The sequence below is a fragment of the Nomascus leucogenys genome, chromosome 3 (assembly GCF_006542625.1).
Source record: "Nomascus leucogenys isolate Asia chromosome 3, Asia_NLE_v1, whole genome shotgun sequence".
NCBI classification, from domain to species: Eukaryota; Metazoa; Chordata; class Mammalia; order Primates; family Hylobatidae; genus Nomascus; species Nomascus leucogenys.
The window spans coordinates 93,395,899-93,411,257 of NC_044383.1; the positions used below are offsets into that span (position 1 = coordinate 93,395,899).

At 46.9% G+C, this 15,359-nt stretch overlaps 1 protein-coding gene across 4 annotated transcripts; it reads right to left on the reverse strand.

Moving 5' to 3' along the window:
• Positions 1 to 1,108: 1,108 nt before the first annotated feature.
• On the reverse strand, positions 1,109 to 8,121 carry CD24 (CD24 molecule). 4 transcript variants are annotated; one of them, XM_030809526.1, is made up of 3 exons: positions 8,008 to 8,121; positions 5,865 to 6,041; positions 1,109 to 3,115 (listed from the first exon to the last, which is right to left on the reverse strand). In XM_030809526.1, exons 2-3 carry the CDS (start codon positions 5,931 to 5,933, stop codon positions 2,939 to 2,941), a joined length of 246 nt encoding a protein of 81 aa, XP_030665386.1. In that variant the 5' UTR covers positions 5,934 to 6,041; positions 8,008 to 8,121; the 3' UTR covers positions 1,109 to 2,938. The 4 variants fall into 4 exon arrangements, with proteins under 4 accessions (XP_030665386.1, XP_030665384.1, XP_030665383.1 ...); XM_030809524.1 differs by lacking the exon at positions 8,008 to 8,121 and adding an exon at positions 6,659 to 6,917; XM_030809523.1 differs by lacking the exon at positions 8,008 to 8,121 and adding an exon at positions 6,424 to 6,755.
• Between the last annotated feature and the right edge of the window lie 7,238 nt (positions 8,122 to 15,359).

The window sequence follows — 15,359 nt, forward strand, 5'->3', positions numbered from 1 at the left end:
CCAGGTGCAGTGGCTCACACCTGTAATCCCAGCACTTTGGGAGGCCGAGGCAGGCGGATCACCTGAGGTCAGGAGTTCGAGACCAGCCTGACCAACAAGAATAAACCCCATCTCTACTAAAACTACAAAATTAGCCAGATGTGGTGGTGCATGCCTGTAATCCCAGCTACTTGGGAGGCTGAGGCAGGAGAATCGCTTGACCCCAGGAGGCAGAGGTTGCAGTGAGCCAAGATGGCGCCATTGCACTCCAACCTGGGCAACAAAAGCGAAACTCCATCTCAAAAAAAAGAAAAAAAGAAAGCACACTTGTGGACTACAACTTCCACATATTCCCAAGTTCCAGCCTGCCTTTCCAGGTTGTCCCTGAACCACCTCGGAATGCACTTGAAGGGTCTCAAAGAAATTAAGGGGCGTGAAAGGAGATGGAAGTGACAATTTAGATGACCAAAGAGGGCCAAGCATGGTGGCTTGTAATCCCAGCACTTTGGGAGGACGAAGCAGGAAGATCACTTCAGCCCAGAAGTCCAACACCAGCCTGGACAACATAGTGAGACCCATCTCTTATAATAAATTAGACAGATAGATATAGATAAACCAAAAGGATCTGTGGACCTGTAGATAGGGGAAAATTTGCTACACACTCATGGACTTCGCACACGCTGTTCCTTCTACCAGGGAATTTTCCTCAGATCCTCCTACAACTGTCTTGTCATTTGGATCTCAGTTTAAATGTCCAAGATCACGCTACTGCACTCCAGCCTGGGCAACACACTAAAACTCTGTCTCAAAAAAAAAAAAAAAAAAAAAAGAGAAAGAAAGAGAAAAATACTGAGGTATATCCCTACGGTTTAAATTAACAGACTTGGGGGGCCAGGCATGTTGGCTCACGCCTGTAATCCCAACACTTTGGGAGGCCAAGGCAGGAAGATCACTGGAGCCCAGGAGTTCGAGACCAGCCTGGGCAACATGGTGAAACCCTGTGTCCACAAAAACAAAAAAAAAAATCCCCAAAATTTGTTTTTAATTATTTTTAAAAATTTTAACAGGCTCATAGAACCATGATTACCCACAAAGTATTCCTTATACTGGAAAAACTTAAAATGCAAGATTGCTCTTTCAGCCATTTCTTTTTATTTACAGTTTGTGTTCAATGCAAATCAATTCCATAACATAAGAAGTTACTATGAATCAAAGCGTAAATACACAAACACAATATACAATCCAAAATAGATGTACAGCATTCTGGAATAAAGCAAAAGAGTGTTCATTCACACACACAGTAGCTTCAGAACTGTTCAATCTGTTTGTTCCCATGTAGTTTTCTAAAGATGGAAAAAAATGACTTTGGTCATCAGGACTACTGTGGCCATATTAGATTACTGGAACATCTAAGCATCAGTGTGTGACCATGCGAACAAAAGACTTCGGGGAGTGTCTATTTTTAAAAAGGTTTCTGTGTGTCAATGCAGTTGTAAAAGATTTACTGCAGAATCAAGCCCACTTTCAGGCTTAGGACCAGATTCTAACTATCTAAAAATATTGACTGATAACAAAAAGTGTTCCAAATGTGGCTATTCTGATCCATAGTTGTTTTTTAAAGAAAAAAATGTATATACAGAAAGAGTATAAAAGTTTTTGTGAATTTAATGCAAATTAGCTTCCAGTCTTAACTTCCCAAATACTTGATTTATAGTTTTGACTCCTTTACAGTTTTGCCTTAATTTCAAGATTTGTAATTTTGCCTTCCCAACAGATCGTTTTTTTAAATTGTAAAAAGTATTCAACATATGCAGAAATAAAAAGCATGTTGACGGCTGAGCGCGGGGGCTCAAGCCTGTAATCCCAGCACTTTGGGAGGCCAACGCAGGTGGATCACCTGAGGTCAGGAGTTCGAAACCAGCCTGGGCAACATGGTGAAACCCTGTCTCTACTAAAATTACAAAAATTAGCCGGGCGTGGTGGTGGGTGCCTGTAATCTCAGCTACTTGGGAGGCTGAGGCAGGAGAATTGCTTGAGCCCGGGAGGCAAAGAGTGCAATGAGCTGAGATAGCACCACTGCACTCCAGCCTAGGTGACAAAGTGAGACTGTCTAAAAAATAATAATAATAATAAAAAGCATTTTGAAATTAGTCGTGGTCAATGCAATTCTACTCTTTGGAATCCGTTTAGCTAAATGAATGTAGTGCTCTTGTTGAATGGAAATAGGTGATAGGAAATGCCTACCATTTGACTCTATATGGATAATCAAGAGTTGCTCAGGATGCTTGGATCTGGCGGTAGATTCTCATTCATCATTGCCCTGGCACATGTCAATTACTACATAAAAGGTCAAATGCAATGTCAAATCCAAAGCCTCAAGAGGAAAGTGAGTTCAGTTCCCAAGAGAACAGCAATAGCTCAACAATGTAAAACTTCATCTAGAGCGTATCAGCATTAAATTAGTGCTGTCGAAACAATATGTTGAGGAATTACAGTAACACCTGGAAGTTCCTTCTCATGTACATATAATACAATCATGGAAGCTTTTTATATTACCTGTTTTATGGCCTTATAGAATTAATGAACCAAATGAAAACTGAATCTCCATTCCACAATCACATCCTTTATTTCTATTCTTATTTTCAAGGTAGTGTCCATATTTCTCAAGCCACATTCAAGGAAATCATGTCTTAACTATTTTGGATGTTGCCTCTCCTTCATCTTGTACATGAAACTCCAGCAGATTTAATACTGGCATCCATCATCTAGTCAAACCTCTCACATGTTCTTCAAATCAATCAAATTTGAGATTCTCAACATTTTCTGTGTCAATAAAAGGTGTGGAATTAGTAGATTCGATGAAGACCTGTTTTTCCTTGCCACGTTGGACTTCCAGACGCCATTTGGATTGGGTTTAGAAGATGGGGAAGTTTAGAAGATGTTTCTTGGCCTGAGTCTCTTAACAGTAGAGATGTAGAAGAGAGAGTGAGACCACGAAGAGACTAGCTGTTGACTGCAGGGCACCATCAGCCGCCTTGGTGGTGGCATTAGTTGGATTTGGGGCAATCCCAAAGTTGGAAGTATTCTGGGAGGGGCTACTTGAAGTTGTTCCAGTAATTGTTTCATTGGAATAAATCTAAAATACATAAAAAGTTACATGGATAAATTTCCACATCACAGCTACCTCCACATACTCTCATATAAAATTAAAGTAGGCGATATATTCTTAGATTGCTCTCTTACCATTGTTCTCTTACCCAACATCATTAAATTCTGAATTCTTGCTCAGCCCACCAAGGTCATTCTCTTTAGTTTCAAAACAAACTACCTAGAGATGCCTCAAAGATGCCAAGTCGCAACAAGAACAAAAAAGTTATTCAATAACTATAACTCCTGTTTTTATTTCTTTGCAAAGGAAAAAAGGACCAAGTTAACTAATTCAGTTTCCGAGATTATATTGACTTAACGGTATTGCAATAAGGTCTATTTTCCCAGAAAGGGGGAGACTTTAAAGTTGCACAAAAAATGGGGATTTTTAAATATTGTAACTGAGACTTATGGAACTAGAATTCATTGGGTCACTGTCTATCCTGGATTTGCTAGGTAACTTTCACATACTCAATTTAATACAGCCTTGGTAACTTAGCCTTTTCCTTAAGGGGGAAATGCAGTCTTATCTTCTTCCTTGAAATTTGAAATAATAACTCTTCTTAAAAATGGCCACAATATTTGTGTTAAATTGAAAAAGAAAATGAGTTTTTCCTTTAAGGTAGAATGACTTCAAGAAAACACCATGAAGTTGGAACGATTTCACAAAAGACAACGAGAGGGTGTTAAGTTTCACCAGCAGCAGCCTCACTGGTCACTAAGCTCAGTGCTGTGGCCAAGAACCAAGGTTCTCCCAGTGTCCCAGCGTCTGAGTGGCATCATTCACCACTGATTTTTCAAGCTACGAAATGCACAGTCCAGTAGGGCACGTGATAATCTCTCCTTTGTCATGGAACAAAGGCAGATCGGAGTTTTCAGCCCTCACTGCAAGGGAGGGTTTACAAGGGCTTCTGATTACAGGCGGGAGGGAGGACGTGGCACCAGGCAACAGTCTAGGCCCCGTGTACATTTGGCTGCCTATTAATCCAAAGGTAAAGCCATCCTACATCAGCACCAGCTCCTTTTGTTGTAAAATCCATAAGGTCATTAAACAAATATTGACTAAAGAAATGTACAAATCCTATCCAAAATAGATTAGTGACAACAACAAAAAAATCTTGATCAAGTCAAATTTATTTATCGGGCACCTACTGTGTGCAATATTTAGTGTGTCCCATCAGGAAACGGCACTCCCAATAAAGAAAAGCATTCATATGGTAATTTACTTAAAACAGGGTGCCTGTTTTGGACACCTTGTTTGGGATCCCTGAAAGTAACCTGTTCTTTATTCATACAATGAGTTTTACTGCAGCAGGTAATGTTTTCTTTTTAAAACCCGGTGTATCAATCTGAGGATCTAAAGATCCTCTACACCAACAAAAAAATTATGTTTATTAAATTGACACTAAACAAAATTTTCTCTCCCAAGCTAGATTTATTCGCATTATTAAAACTTCTCACTTACAATGTTGGAGGAAAAAAATCTGGTCGGAGAAAAGATGGGGCGGGGAGTGGAGGGGGCCGGTTTCTCGCGGCCGCGCCCCTCCCCCATCAAAGAATTGAGGGAGGCTCGGGAGCGCAGCAGACTGGGAGGAAGACAATAGGGTACGGTTACCCCGCCAGCGGTGGGGAAGAGCGCTCCACACTCAGGCTGCACTCCCAGGTGAGCCCGGACGTTCGATGTCTGGGGACGGAGGACGCAGCGCGCCCAACTTTGGGGGAGAAGCCCCAGAGACAGTCCTCGATTAACCCCAACTGAAGGCTCTGGAGAGCCGTCACTCCCATCCTCCAAACCCGAACTGACCCAAACAAACATACCTTCTTTGCCCCCCGCCCCCGCTAGGGTCTCCCAGGCCCAGCCCCAGCCCCCCGGCTCTCTCGCCGGCGCCGTGCATCCATACACCCTCAAGGAAGCGCTGCGCGGCTCCCGGTACCCGCACCCGGGGCGAGGTTCCCCGGATGGAGGGTCTAGGGAGACGGCGCTGGTAGCGGCGACCTGGACAAAGCCTGCCGGGGACTCGGGACAGAATCGTCCCACCATGCTGCCTCCCCAGAACTAGCCAATCTGGGTTAAAATAACATGGGGCTCCTAAGATGACAAGCGATGGACGTGAAAGGTTGCCTCGCAGAGAGCGCAGCGTCAGGAGAGAGTCCCCGCCTCGGCTTCAGCCCCGAACCTCCCGGGACTGGGGTTTAAAAAGGGCCAGAGAGCCGTAGCTTCTCCGGGATCCCCAATCCAACTCCGAGGGTGGGGATGGGCGTGAGCCGCCCTCCCCGAAAGGGACCGTCGCCTCTCTTTGTGTAGAGCCCGGGGAGCGCGAAGACACTCCCAGAGGGAAGCGGGTCCTCAGGGACCCAGGCACGACGTCCCCCGGGAGCCTGAGCTCTCCAGGCGCTAATCCCTGCAGGCACCTCGGGCTTCTGGGTGAAAGTGGGAAGTAGGCACCTGGCTGCCTGGGAAGGGACAGCGTGGAACCTGTGGTGGGGTAGGGTCCTCTCAGCCCGCGCGCGGAGCTGCATTGTTCCCAGGGCCGTGGGAGGGAAGGGGCCAACACGCAAGGGAATGGAAAAATGGGGTCCACATGGCCCTCTCCCCTGGTCAGCTAAGCAAGATTCTCTCCCGGTCCCTGTCCGTGGCCCGAGGTAGGGGCGCAGGACGGTCCCCCGGGACCGGGTCCATCTCCCCTGCCCCCACCCCGGGCACGGCCCTCGAGCCCCGCCGGGCGCCAGGGCCTCACCTGCGTGGGTAGGAGCAGTGCCAGCAGCAGCAGCCCCAGCCCGAGCCTAGCCACCATTGCTCTACCCATGTCCCCTCCGTCGGTGCGCGGCGCGTCTCGCAGGATGCTGGCTACTTGGAGAACCGCTGGCTCCAGGCGGGCGCAGGCAAGGTGGGGAGCGCGGCGAGCCGGCGAGACCTTATATACCAGGACAGCCACAATAGCCGTGACGTGGCGCCGCCCGCCCACCCCAGCTCCCCTCCGCCGCCGCCCGCCGCCTCCCCGCCTTCCCCGCCCCGCTCCGGGTTCCCCAGCGCCCCCGCCGCCGCCGCTGCCACCGCCACCACCGCTCCGGCCGTCGCGGGCCGGGAGCCCCCCAGGCGGGCGCCGCTGCAGGTGGGCAGGCGCCGCCGGCTGCGGGTACCCGGCTGGTTTCCCCGCGCCGGCTGCGGGCTGCAGGCAGGCTGGCACAGGCGCCCAGCGACTCCCACACAGGACCCGGGGCACACACGCGAGCCACACACGCCGCGCTGGGGGCCGGGCCCAAGTTTCCTTTGTTTCCCGGGACCTGCCATCTTACCCCCCAAAAGAAAAGTCCGCGCTTCCGCTGCGGCGGGGTAGCCGCCGGTCCTGGAGCAAGTGCGTTGCCACCCAGACAGCAAAATGCGCCCCGGGGACCCGAGAGGGGCCGCGAATTCCAGTGCGACCGCGTGGGGGTCGGGCGCCGGAACCCCTCCGGCAGGGTTATCTCTCGGCCCGCCGCAGAGGAAAGGGGAACGCGGCGGGCGTGGCGGGGACGCGGGCCGGACGCTCACCCTGGCCGATGGGACCCGGGCGCCTCCTAGCGCGAACCCTTCCCGGCTGGTCGGCGCAGCTCGCAGGCGGTGTCCGGGTCCGGGGCGATCTGCGCGCTCGGCCCCGCGGCCGCGCCCTCCCTGAAGCCCTTGCTTTGTTCTGTGAACGCCTCGTGTCAGCCAGGCGCAGTGAGCTCACGAGGGCGTCCCGGGTCCGCATCTTCCCAGGAGCTGGGGAGCCGCTCGCTGGGCGCGGACCCGCTGCCTGACGCTGCAAACTACAGGGTTTCGGCCCCCCGCGCCCCTGCCTGCGGCGGGCGAGGAGGAAACGGCCCACCATGAGGGATCCCCCTCCGCGGCCCTGAAGCCCCCACCGCCCTCGCCGAGCGGCTCTGCTCCCGGGTTCTACTCGGGGGCGGGAACCTCCCCTCCTGGCGGTCCCACTACAATTCACCGTCCCTCTCGAATTCCTGGGGATACACTTTTTCGGTCTCTGTTGCCCGTCATTCGTTTAAAGAGCAGAACCGTTCGGGATAAAGGCATTTACTTATCTGTAGTTGCCATTAGGCAATTTAATGAACTGGCACAAAAAGGAGATTCGTCATCACTCTTTAGATTTTGGTGGAATACTTTTTTCCTATCCATCTTGTTGTGAAAACTTTCAGGCATACAACAAAAGTTGAAGTAATTTTACTGGTGGAGTATTTTGAGCTTAAATTTTAATTGCAAAACTTAATATTTTTATTGAAGGTTTAGCCCAAGTGTTTTTAAGTCTTTAAAGCAAACAGCAGAGACCAAACCTAGTATGGTTGTAAATTTGTTTACATTTCAGTTTTGCAGAACATTCTCGTTAGTACTTTTGGTTCAATTTTTAATTGCAAGACTTAATCCTTTTATTTAAGGTTTAGCCCAAGCATTTTTCGGTCTTTAAAGCAAACCACAGAGTAGTAAGATTCTAAATTTGTTTAAATTTCACTTTTGCATAGCAGTCTCATTAAAACAAAGTAAGTTTCAGGGAAGCAAAGTGACAATGAAATCTGCAATAGGTCTGTTGACTGAATAGTGACTGAATCGGTTTGGGCCTTCAAGGTCAGTCACTTTAGCTCAGTAGCTTTCCAAGCACGTTTAAGATGTGCTTGGGAACACAAGAATTTCTGTCGAGCACCAGTGGACTTTCCTGTTTAACAATGTACCACATTATATAGAAATACTTTGGCCGGGTGTGGTGGCTCACACCTGTAATACCAGCACTTTAGGAGGCTGAGGCGGGCTGATCACCTGAGGTTAGGAGTTCCAGACCAACCTGACCAACATGGTGAAACCTCGTCTCTACTAAAAATCCAAAATTAGCCATGCATGGTTGCTCATACCTGAAATCCCAGCTACTTGGGAGGCTGAGGCAGGAGAATGGCTTGAACCTGAGAGGTGGAGGTTGCAGTGAGCAGAGATCAGGCCATTGCATTCCAGCCTGGGCAACAAGAGCAAAACTCTGTCTCAAAAAAAAAAAAGAAAGAAAGAAGAAATACTCTAGCCCAGCTTCTCCATTCCTTTCCCGGGTGAAAAAATGGACTATTTGTGACTCAGGAGTGCCGGGTTCCAAGGCAAGGAACATACTATGCCCTCCACAAGCTGCTTGTTGAACTAACTGATGGTATTCCTAGGGTAAGACAGCCTCTACAGACAGACTGCCAGAGTTCAAACCGTGGCTCTGCTAATTTTGCTGGAGACAAAAAGCCTCAGTTCCTTCATCTATAAAATGGAGATAATAACATCATTACTAATTAGTTATTAAAGAGTTATTGTATATGTAAGTGTTAGAATACTGCCTGCGTCAGAGTAGTAGCTCTCACTTAATATTTGCTCTTCCACTGAAGGTGCCAGGAACCAGCAGGTAATTACCTTCTCTGCCACTGTGTGATACGTGAAAGAATATCAGTCTCCAAATAATTCCCAAAACTGGCAAGGCACTCAGGATCTGTGCTTTGTGAGCCATTTCATCACCCCCTGATGAGACTGGATAATTCACGTAGCAAAGCCCTTCATCTGTGCCCAGGAATTCCCCCTGGGCATCCTACCAGGGGTGTTGCCCAGGACTTTGACAACTGGAGGCCCAACACAGGTAAGATACTTCTCTTTACAGGTCTGCACCCTACCCTTTTCCTGTACAGCTAGAAACTCAGGAAAACTGCCTGATTTTTCCTTTGCAGTTCTTTTGGTTTGTGATTCTTTCTTCCTATTCTTTATCCACTTCTCCTGGTTTTTCATAGTTTGTTTGCTAATAAAAACTGAGCCACTGCTGGGCGCAGTGGCTCACACCTATAATCCCAGCACTTTGGGAGGCTGAGGCAGGCAGATCACATGGTCAAGAGATCAAGACCATCCTGGCTAACATGATGAAACCCCGTCTTTACTAAAAATACAAAAAAATTACCTGGGCATGGTGGCACATGCCTGTAGTCCCAGCTACTCAGGAGGCTGAGGCAGGAGAATCGCTTGAACCCAGGAGGCAGAGGTTGCAGTGAGCCAAGATCGTGCCACTGCACTCCAGCCTGGATGACAGAGCGAGACTCTGTCTCAAAAAAAAAAAAAAAAAAAAAAACCTTAGCCAATAATAACTCATGCCACTAACAAATTGAGACTCTTACCGGTTATCCTGAACTTTTTGTTGAGACACATGGCCAATTTCCATTTTGTAGAGAAAGTGTGGCATAGAATGATTTTGAAACAGATCGATTGCATAAATTGATGTATGTGTGGAAAGTTATAACTTTCAGTTTTCATAGCTTTCATGAGATAGTATGAAAAACTCCCTCATTTGATGCTGGTTCTCTTCTGAGAATACTGAGGGAGGAGCAATGCTTACAATTTCTTTTTTTTTTTTGGAGACTGAAGTCTTTCTCTTGTTTCCCAGGCTGGAGTGCAATGGCGTGATCTCGGCTCACTGCGACCTCTACCTCCCGGGTTCAAGCAATTCTCCTGCCTCAGCCTCCCGAGTAGCTGGGATTACAGGTGCCTGCCACCATGCCCGGCTAATTTTTATATTTTTTTAGTAGAGATGGGGTTTCACCATGTTGTCCAGGCTGGTCTCGAAATCCTGGCCTCAGGGGATCTGCCCGCCTCAGCCTCCCAAAGTGCTGGGATTACATGCGTGAGCCACCGTGCCCAGACAATGCCTACAATTTCTAAGGGCAGACCTGAGACCAGACTGGCATAGCACATAGTGGATTCTGGGGTCAAACCTGGATTTGAATCCTGCACCACCACTTTCTTTCTTTCTTTTTTTTTTTTTTTTGTAGACAGGGTCTCACTCCGTCACTCAGGACAGGGTGCAGTGGCTCGTTGCAACCTTCACCTCCCTGGTTCAAGCCATTCTCCTGCCTTAGCCTCCCGAGAGACTATGTCTTGTCTACGCAATATCCACTGCACCTGGCACGCAATCAGTATTTGCTGGTTGAATGGACTAATATTAAGGAAACAGGTTAATTTGCTTTTTAAGATAAAATAATAAATCCTGTTTCTAGAGGAACAGAAGACACAGGGGTTAATTATTTGACATTTTTAGCACTTTTTGGCAAAATAGTCATGAATATAATGTGAATCCAATAAAGGTGTTCCATCTGTGCTTTATAGCACAAATAGTGGCTGGAATAATCAAATATTTAATTTAAATTCTGTTCTACAACATGATACAATTCTTAGTTGTGTTCATAATACTCTTTTTTTTTTTTTTTTGAGATGGAGTCTCACTCTGTCGCCCAGGCTGTAGTGCAGTGGCGTGATCTCGGCTCATTGCAACCTTCGCCTTCTGGGTTCAAGCGATTCTCCTGCCTCAGCCTCCTGAGTAGCTGGGACTACAGGCGTGCGCCACTATGCCTGGCTAATTTTTGTATTTTTAGTAGAGACGGGGTTTCACCATGTTGGTCAGGCTGGTCTGGAACTCCTGACCTTGTGATCTGCCCGCCTCCGCCTTCCAAAGTGCCGGGATTTGGGCGTGAGCCACCGCGGCCGGCCCTCTTTTCTCTCTTAATTCTGTGCCACCTGCACTTGGTTGGCATAAATGGGATATTTCCATTTATCCTGGTCTTTTAGTGGAGCTTTGTTCTTCACTGCCAATCATGAGAAGGCAGTGAAGGTAACAAAGTGAGTTTGCATTTCTGACTGATGAGGTCCTAGGTCCAGTAGCTGCAGCATGTTGAATCAGCTGGTGGCGTCCCAGCCGGACTCTCTGTGTGGACGTGCTGCCCCCTGCTGGCCACTGAGACCCTACGTGCTCACTGTCAGGAAAACAAAAACAACTCTTGTGCTGAAGGTAAAAAGCCCTGCATTTTGGAATCCTTATAAAGCTAATAAACCACGATGATTTTCTTTGACTATTACTTCCTTTTTCCCCCTGTAGAGTCACTCAAATTCTCTTAAACCTCATTGAGACCAGAAAACAAATGTAAAGAGAAAGAATTGTGACTGTTTTCAGATGCAAATTGAATAATAGGATGCTTACCTCTAAGCATCCTGGGGTGTTTGAAATAAAAGAAAGAAGCAACTCTTAATCTCTTCGGCCAGAATTTAAATTTGGTGTCTCCCTTGTATTGGCAAGGATGCAAGAAAAGTCTTTCTCGTCGATGCTGATGGGATTATGGAAAGAAATTTGACATCTCTCAGTATTAAAAATGCACGTTCTCCTTATTTTAAGAATTTAACCTGGCCGAGCGCAGTGGCTCACGCCTGTAATCCTAGCACTTTGGGAGGCCGAGGCGGGCAGATCACCTGAGGTCAGGAGTTTGAGACCAGCCTGGCCAACATGGTGAAATGCTGTCTCTACTAAAAATACAAAAATTAGCCAGGCATGGTGGCACTTGCCTGTAATCCCAGCTCTTTGGGAGGGTGAGACAGGAGAATTGCTTGAACCCAGGAGGCAGAGGTTGCAGTGGACCGAGATCATGCCACTGCACTCCAGCTTGGGTGACAAAGATGAGACTCCGACTCAAAAAAAAAAAAAGAATTTAACCTACAGATAAATTTCTACAAATGCAGAATAATGTGTGTTCAGGGATTTGTTGCAGCACTGTCATATCATGAAATATGAAGTCATTAAAAAGAGTAAAGGAACATAATCTATACTATAGGGGAAAATCCAAGATAAATTCTTAAGTGAAAAAAGCAAGATACATAACAGTGTGTACAGCATGGTACTTTGTGTTTAAAAAACCAAAACTAGCCTGTGGTGGCTCACACCTGTAATCCCAGCACTTTGGGAGGCTGAGGAAGAAGGTTGCTTGAGCCCAGGAGTTTGAGGCTGCAGTGAGCTAAGGTGGTACCACTGCACTCTGGCCTGGGCACAGAATGAGACCTTGTCTCAAAAAATAAATAAATAATAAATTTTAAGAAAAAAAAACAAAAACCTGACAGAGAAAGTATTTCCAAAGAGATACACAAGAAATTGTCTTGACCACTGAGAAGAGAAACTGGGTGGCCAGGGCACACGAGAATGAGATGCATTTTTCATTACGTTAGCTTGTACCATCACTCATTCATAAATAAAGTAATTTAAATAAGTTAATAAGTCAGTATACTCTGTGGCCTTTACCTCCCCAACTCCCACAAAGCAAATATGTGGAAAGGAACTCTCTCCAGCCCCGAGGCCTCAGAATCACCCTCCTCCTTGTCAGGAGCCCGCCTCCTATCACTGGCGAGTTCTCAAGCAGAAATGTGAAATTGCCTCAATTCATTCATCTGTGACAACTGTGAGACCAAATTCTCTCAGTCCAGATGGCACACATAAAAAAATGTTTCAGTAAAAGTGAAGAAAAATGAAGAACCCAGCTGCAGAAAAAATCAGGAGAAATCGCTTGGCATCGCATCAGTTTCCACATTTTGTTCTTCCTTCCGGAGCCTCAAGTTATAAAGGCTATGGGGGAGGAAAGCCTCCGGTGGGCAGAGTTTGCCTCAGAATGGCCTGAGCTGGGTGGGCTCATCCCATAAGCAGGACCTTTCTAAGACCCCCCTTCCACCCCTGTGCAGGAGGCAGAGTCCAGGCCTAATTGGGGTAATTAAGTTCTAGCAGAAGTGAAATCCCACTTCTACCTCCTAAAAAGAGTCTTCAGACTACAAAAGGGCTACATCATTTGCCATTTGCAGGCAGACCCTGAATGATTCTTTGCTGGGAAATAATGAAATTGGAAGAGTGGAAAAGTATATGTATATTTTATACCCATATACTTTTTTTTTTTTTTTTTTGAGACGGAGTCTCGCTCTGTCATCCAGGTTGGAGTGCGGGGTGCGATCTCAGGTCACTGCAACCTCCGCCTCCCAGGTTCAAGCAATTCTCCTGCCTCAGCCTACCGAGTAGGTGGGACTACAGGCGTGTGCCACCACCACACCCGGCTAACTTTTTTTGTATTTTTAGTAGAGACGAGGTTTCACCATGTTAGCCAAGATGGTCTCGAATGCCTGACCTCATGATCTGCCCGCCTCGGCCTCCCAAAGTGCTGGGATTACAGGCATGAGCCAGTGCGCCCAGCCTCACAGTGGTATACTTAATGAAATGTTACATTGAACTTGAAACAGGGATCACATTTTCAGGCTTCGTGAAATCCTTTCTAAATCTGTTAACATACTTTTTCCAAGATTCCACTCAATAATATCTAAAGCAGATGCTGGCTGACATCTTATTCAGTATAGTTTTAGATGTCACTCAGAGGAAAATGTGTTCTGTAATAGCCAATAAAAGGAGAGCATATGAATTTTTTTTTTTTTTTTTTTTTTTTTTTTTTTTTTTTTTTTGAGATGGAGTCTTGCTCTGTCACCCAGGCTGGAGTGCAGTGGCGCGATCTCGGCTCACTGCAAGCTCCGCCTCCCGGGTTCACGCCATTCTCCTGCCTCAGCCTCTCCGAGTAGCTGGGACTACAGGCGCCCGCCACCACGCCCGGCTAATTTTTTGTATTTTTAGTAGAGACGGGGTTTCACCGTGGTCTCGATCTCCTGACCTCGTGATCCGCCCGCCTCGGCCTCCCAAAGTGCTGGGATTACAAGCGTGAGCCACTGCGCCCGGCCCGAGCATATGAATTTAATTAGCTAGGTTGAATAAGGACTTCTCTGTTGTGAACCATATATTTGTATGTAGATCTCAGAGTTAAAAAAGAAAAAACTTGGCCAGGCATAGTGACTCACGCCTCTAATCCCAGCGCTTTGGGAGGCCAAGGCAAGGAGGAGCACTGGAAGCCAGGAGTTTGAGACCAGCCTTGGGAACATAGCAAGACCCTGTCTCCACTTTTAAAAAAGAAAAAACTTTCTCTCAATATTCTTTGTTGTTGTTGTTGTTGTTGTTGCTGTTGTTTGAGGTGTCTTGCTCTGTCTCCCAGGCTGGAGTGCAATGGCACCATCTCAGCTTACTGCAACCTCCGCCTCCCAGGTTCAAGCAATTCTCCTGCCTCAGCCTCCCAAGTAGCTGGGATTACAGGCACCTGCCACCACACCCGACTAATTTTTTTGTATTTTTAGTACAGACAGGGTTTCGCCATGTTGGCCAGGGTGGTCTCGAAATCCTGACCTCAGGTGATTCACCTGCCTCGGCCTCTTAAAGTGCTGGGATTACAGGCGTGAGCCACCATTCCCAGCCTTCAATGTTCTTTCGTTTATTTTTTCTTGTTCATATTATAAAAGTAATACATGTGCGGTATAGAAAATTTGGGCTGGGTGTGGTGGCTTGCACCTATAATCGCAGCACTTTGGGGGGCCAAGGCAGGAGGACTCCTCGAGCCTGGGAGTTCAAGACCAGCCTGGGCAACATAAGGAGGCCCTATCTCTACGAAAAAATTTTAAAAATAGCTGGGTTGGTCCCACATGCCTGTAGTTGGGAGGCTGAGGCAGGAGGATCACTTGAGCACAGGACGTCGAGGCTACAGTGAGCCGCGATCATGCCACAGCACTCCAGCTTGCTTGGACTCCAGCCTGGGTGACAGATTGAGACCCTGTCTCAAAAGAAAAAGAAAAAAGAAAAAAAAATTGGGGGAACTGCAGAAAAGCATAATAAAAATATTAAAATTAAAATATTAAAATTACCCATAGCCAGGTCGGGGGTGGTAGCTTATGCCTATAATTCTAACATTTTGGGATGCCGAGGTGGGAGGATTGTTTAAGCCCAGGAGTTCAAGACCAGCCTGGGCAACATAGCAAGACCCCCATCTCGAGTGAAATAAATAAATAAATAAGGATAAATTTTTAAAAAATAAAATTACCCATAGCCCACTAATCAGAGGCAATCACTAATAACATTTTAAAATATATTCTTTTCACATGTATATAGAGAAAGAGAGTTTGCTTGTTTGTTTTGCTGAAGTAGGAGCAAATGTACGTGAAGTTTTCTTATTTATTTATTTATTTATTTGTTATTTTATTTTATTTTTTTGAGACGGTCTCACTTTGTCACCCAGGCTGAAGTGCAGTGGTGTGATCTCAGCTCACTGCAGCCTCAACCTCCTGGGTTCAAGCTATCCTCCTGCCTCAGCCCCCCGAGTAGATGGGACTACAGGTGCGCACTACCACACCCAGCTAATTTTGTTTGTTTGTTTGTTTGTTTGTTTGTTTGTTTTTGTAGAGACAGGGTTTCACCGTGTCGCTCAGGCTGGTCTTGAACTCCTGAGCTCAAGCGATCTGAGCGATCTGCCTGCCTTGGCCTCCCAAAGTACTGAGCTTACAGACATGAGCCACCGAGCCAGGCCCATAA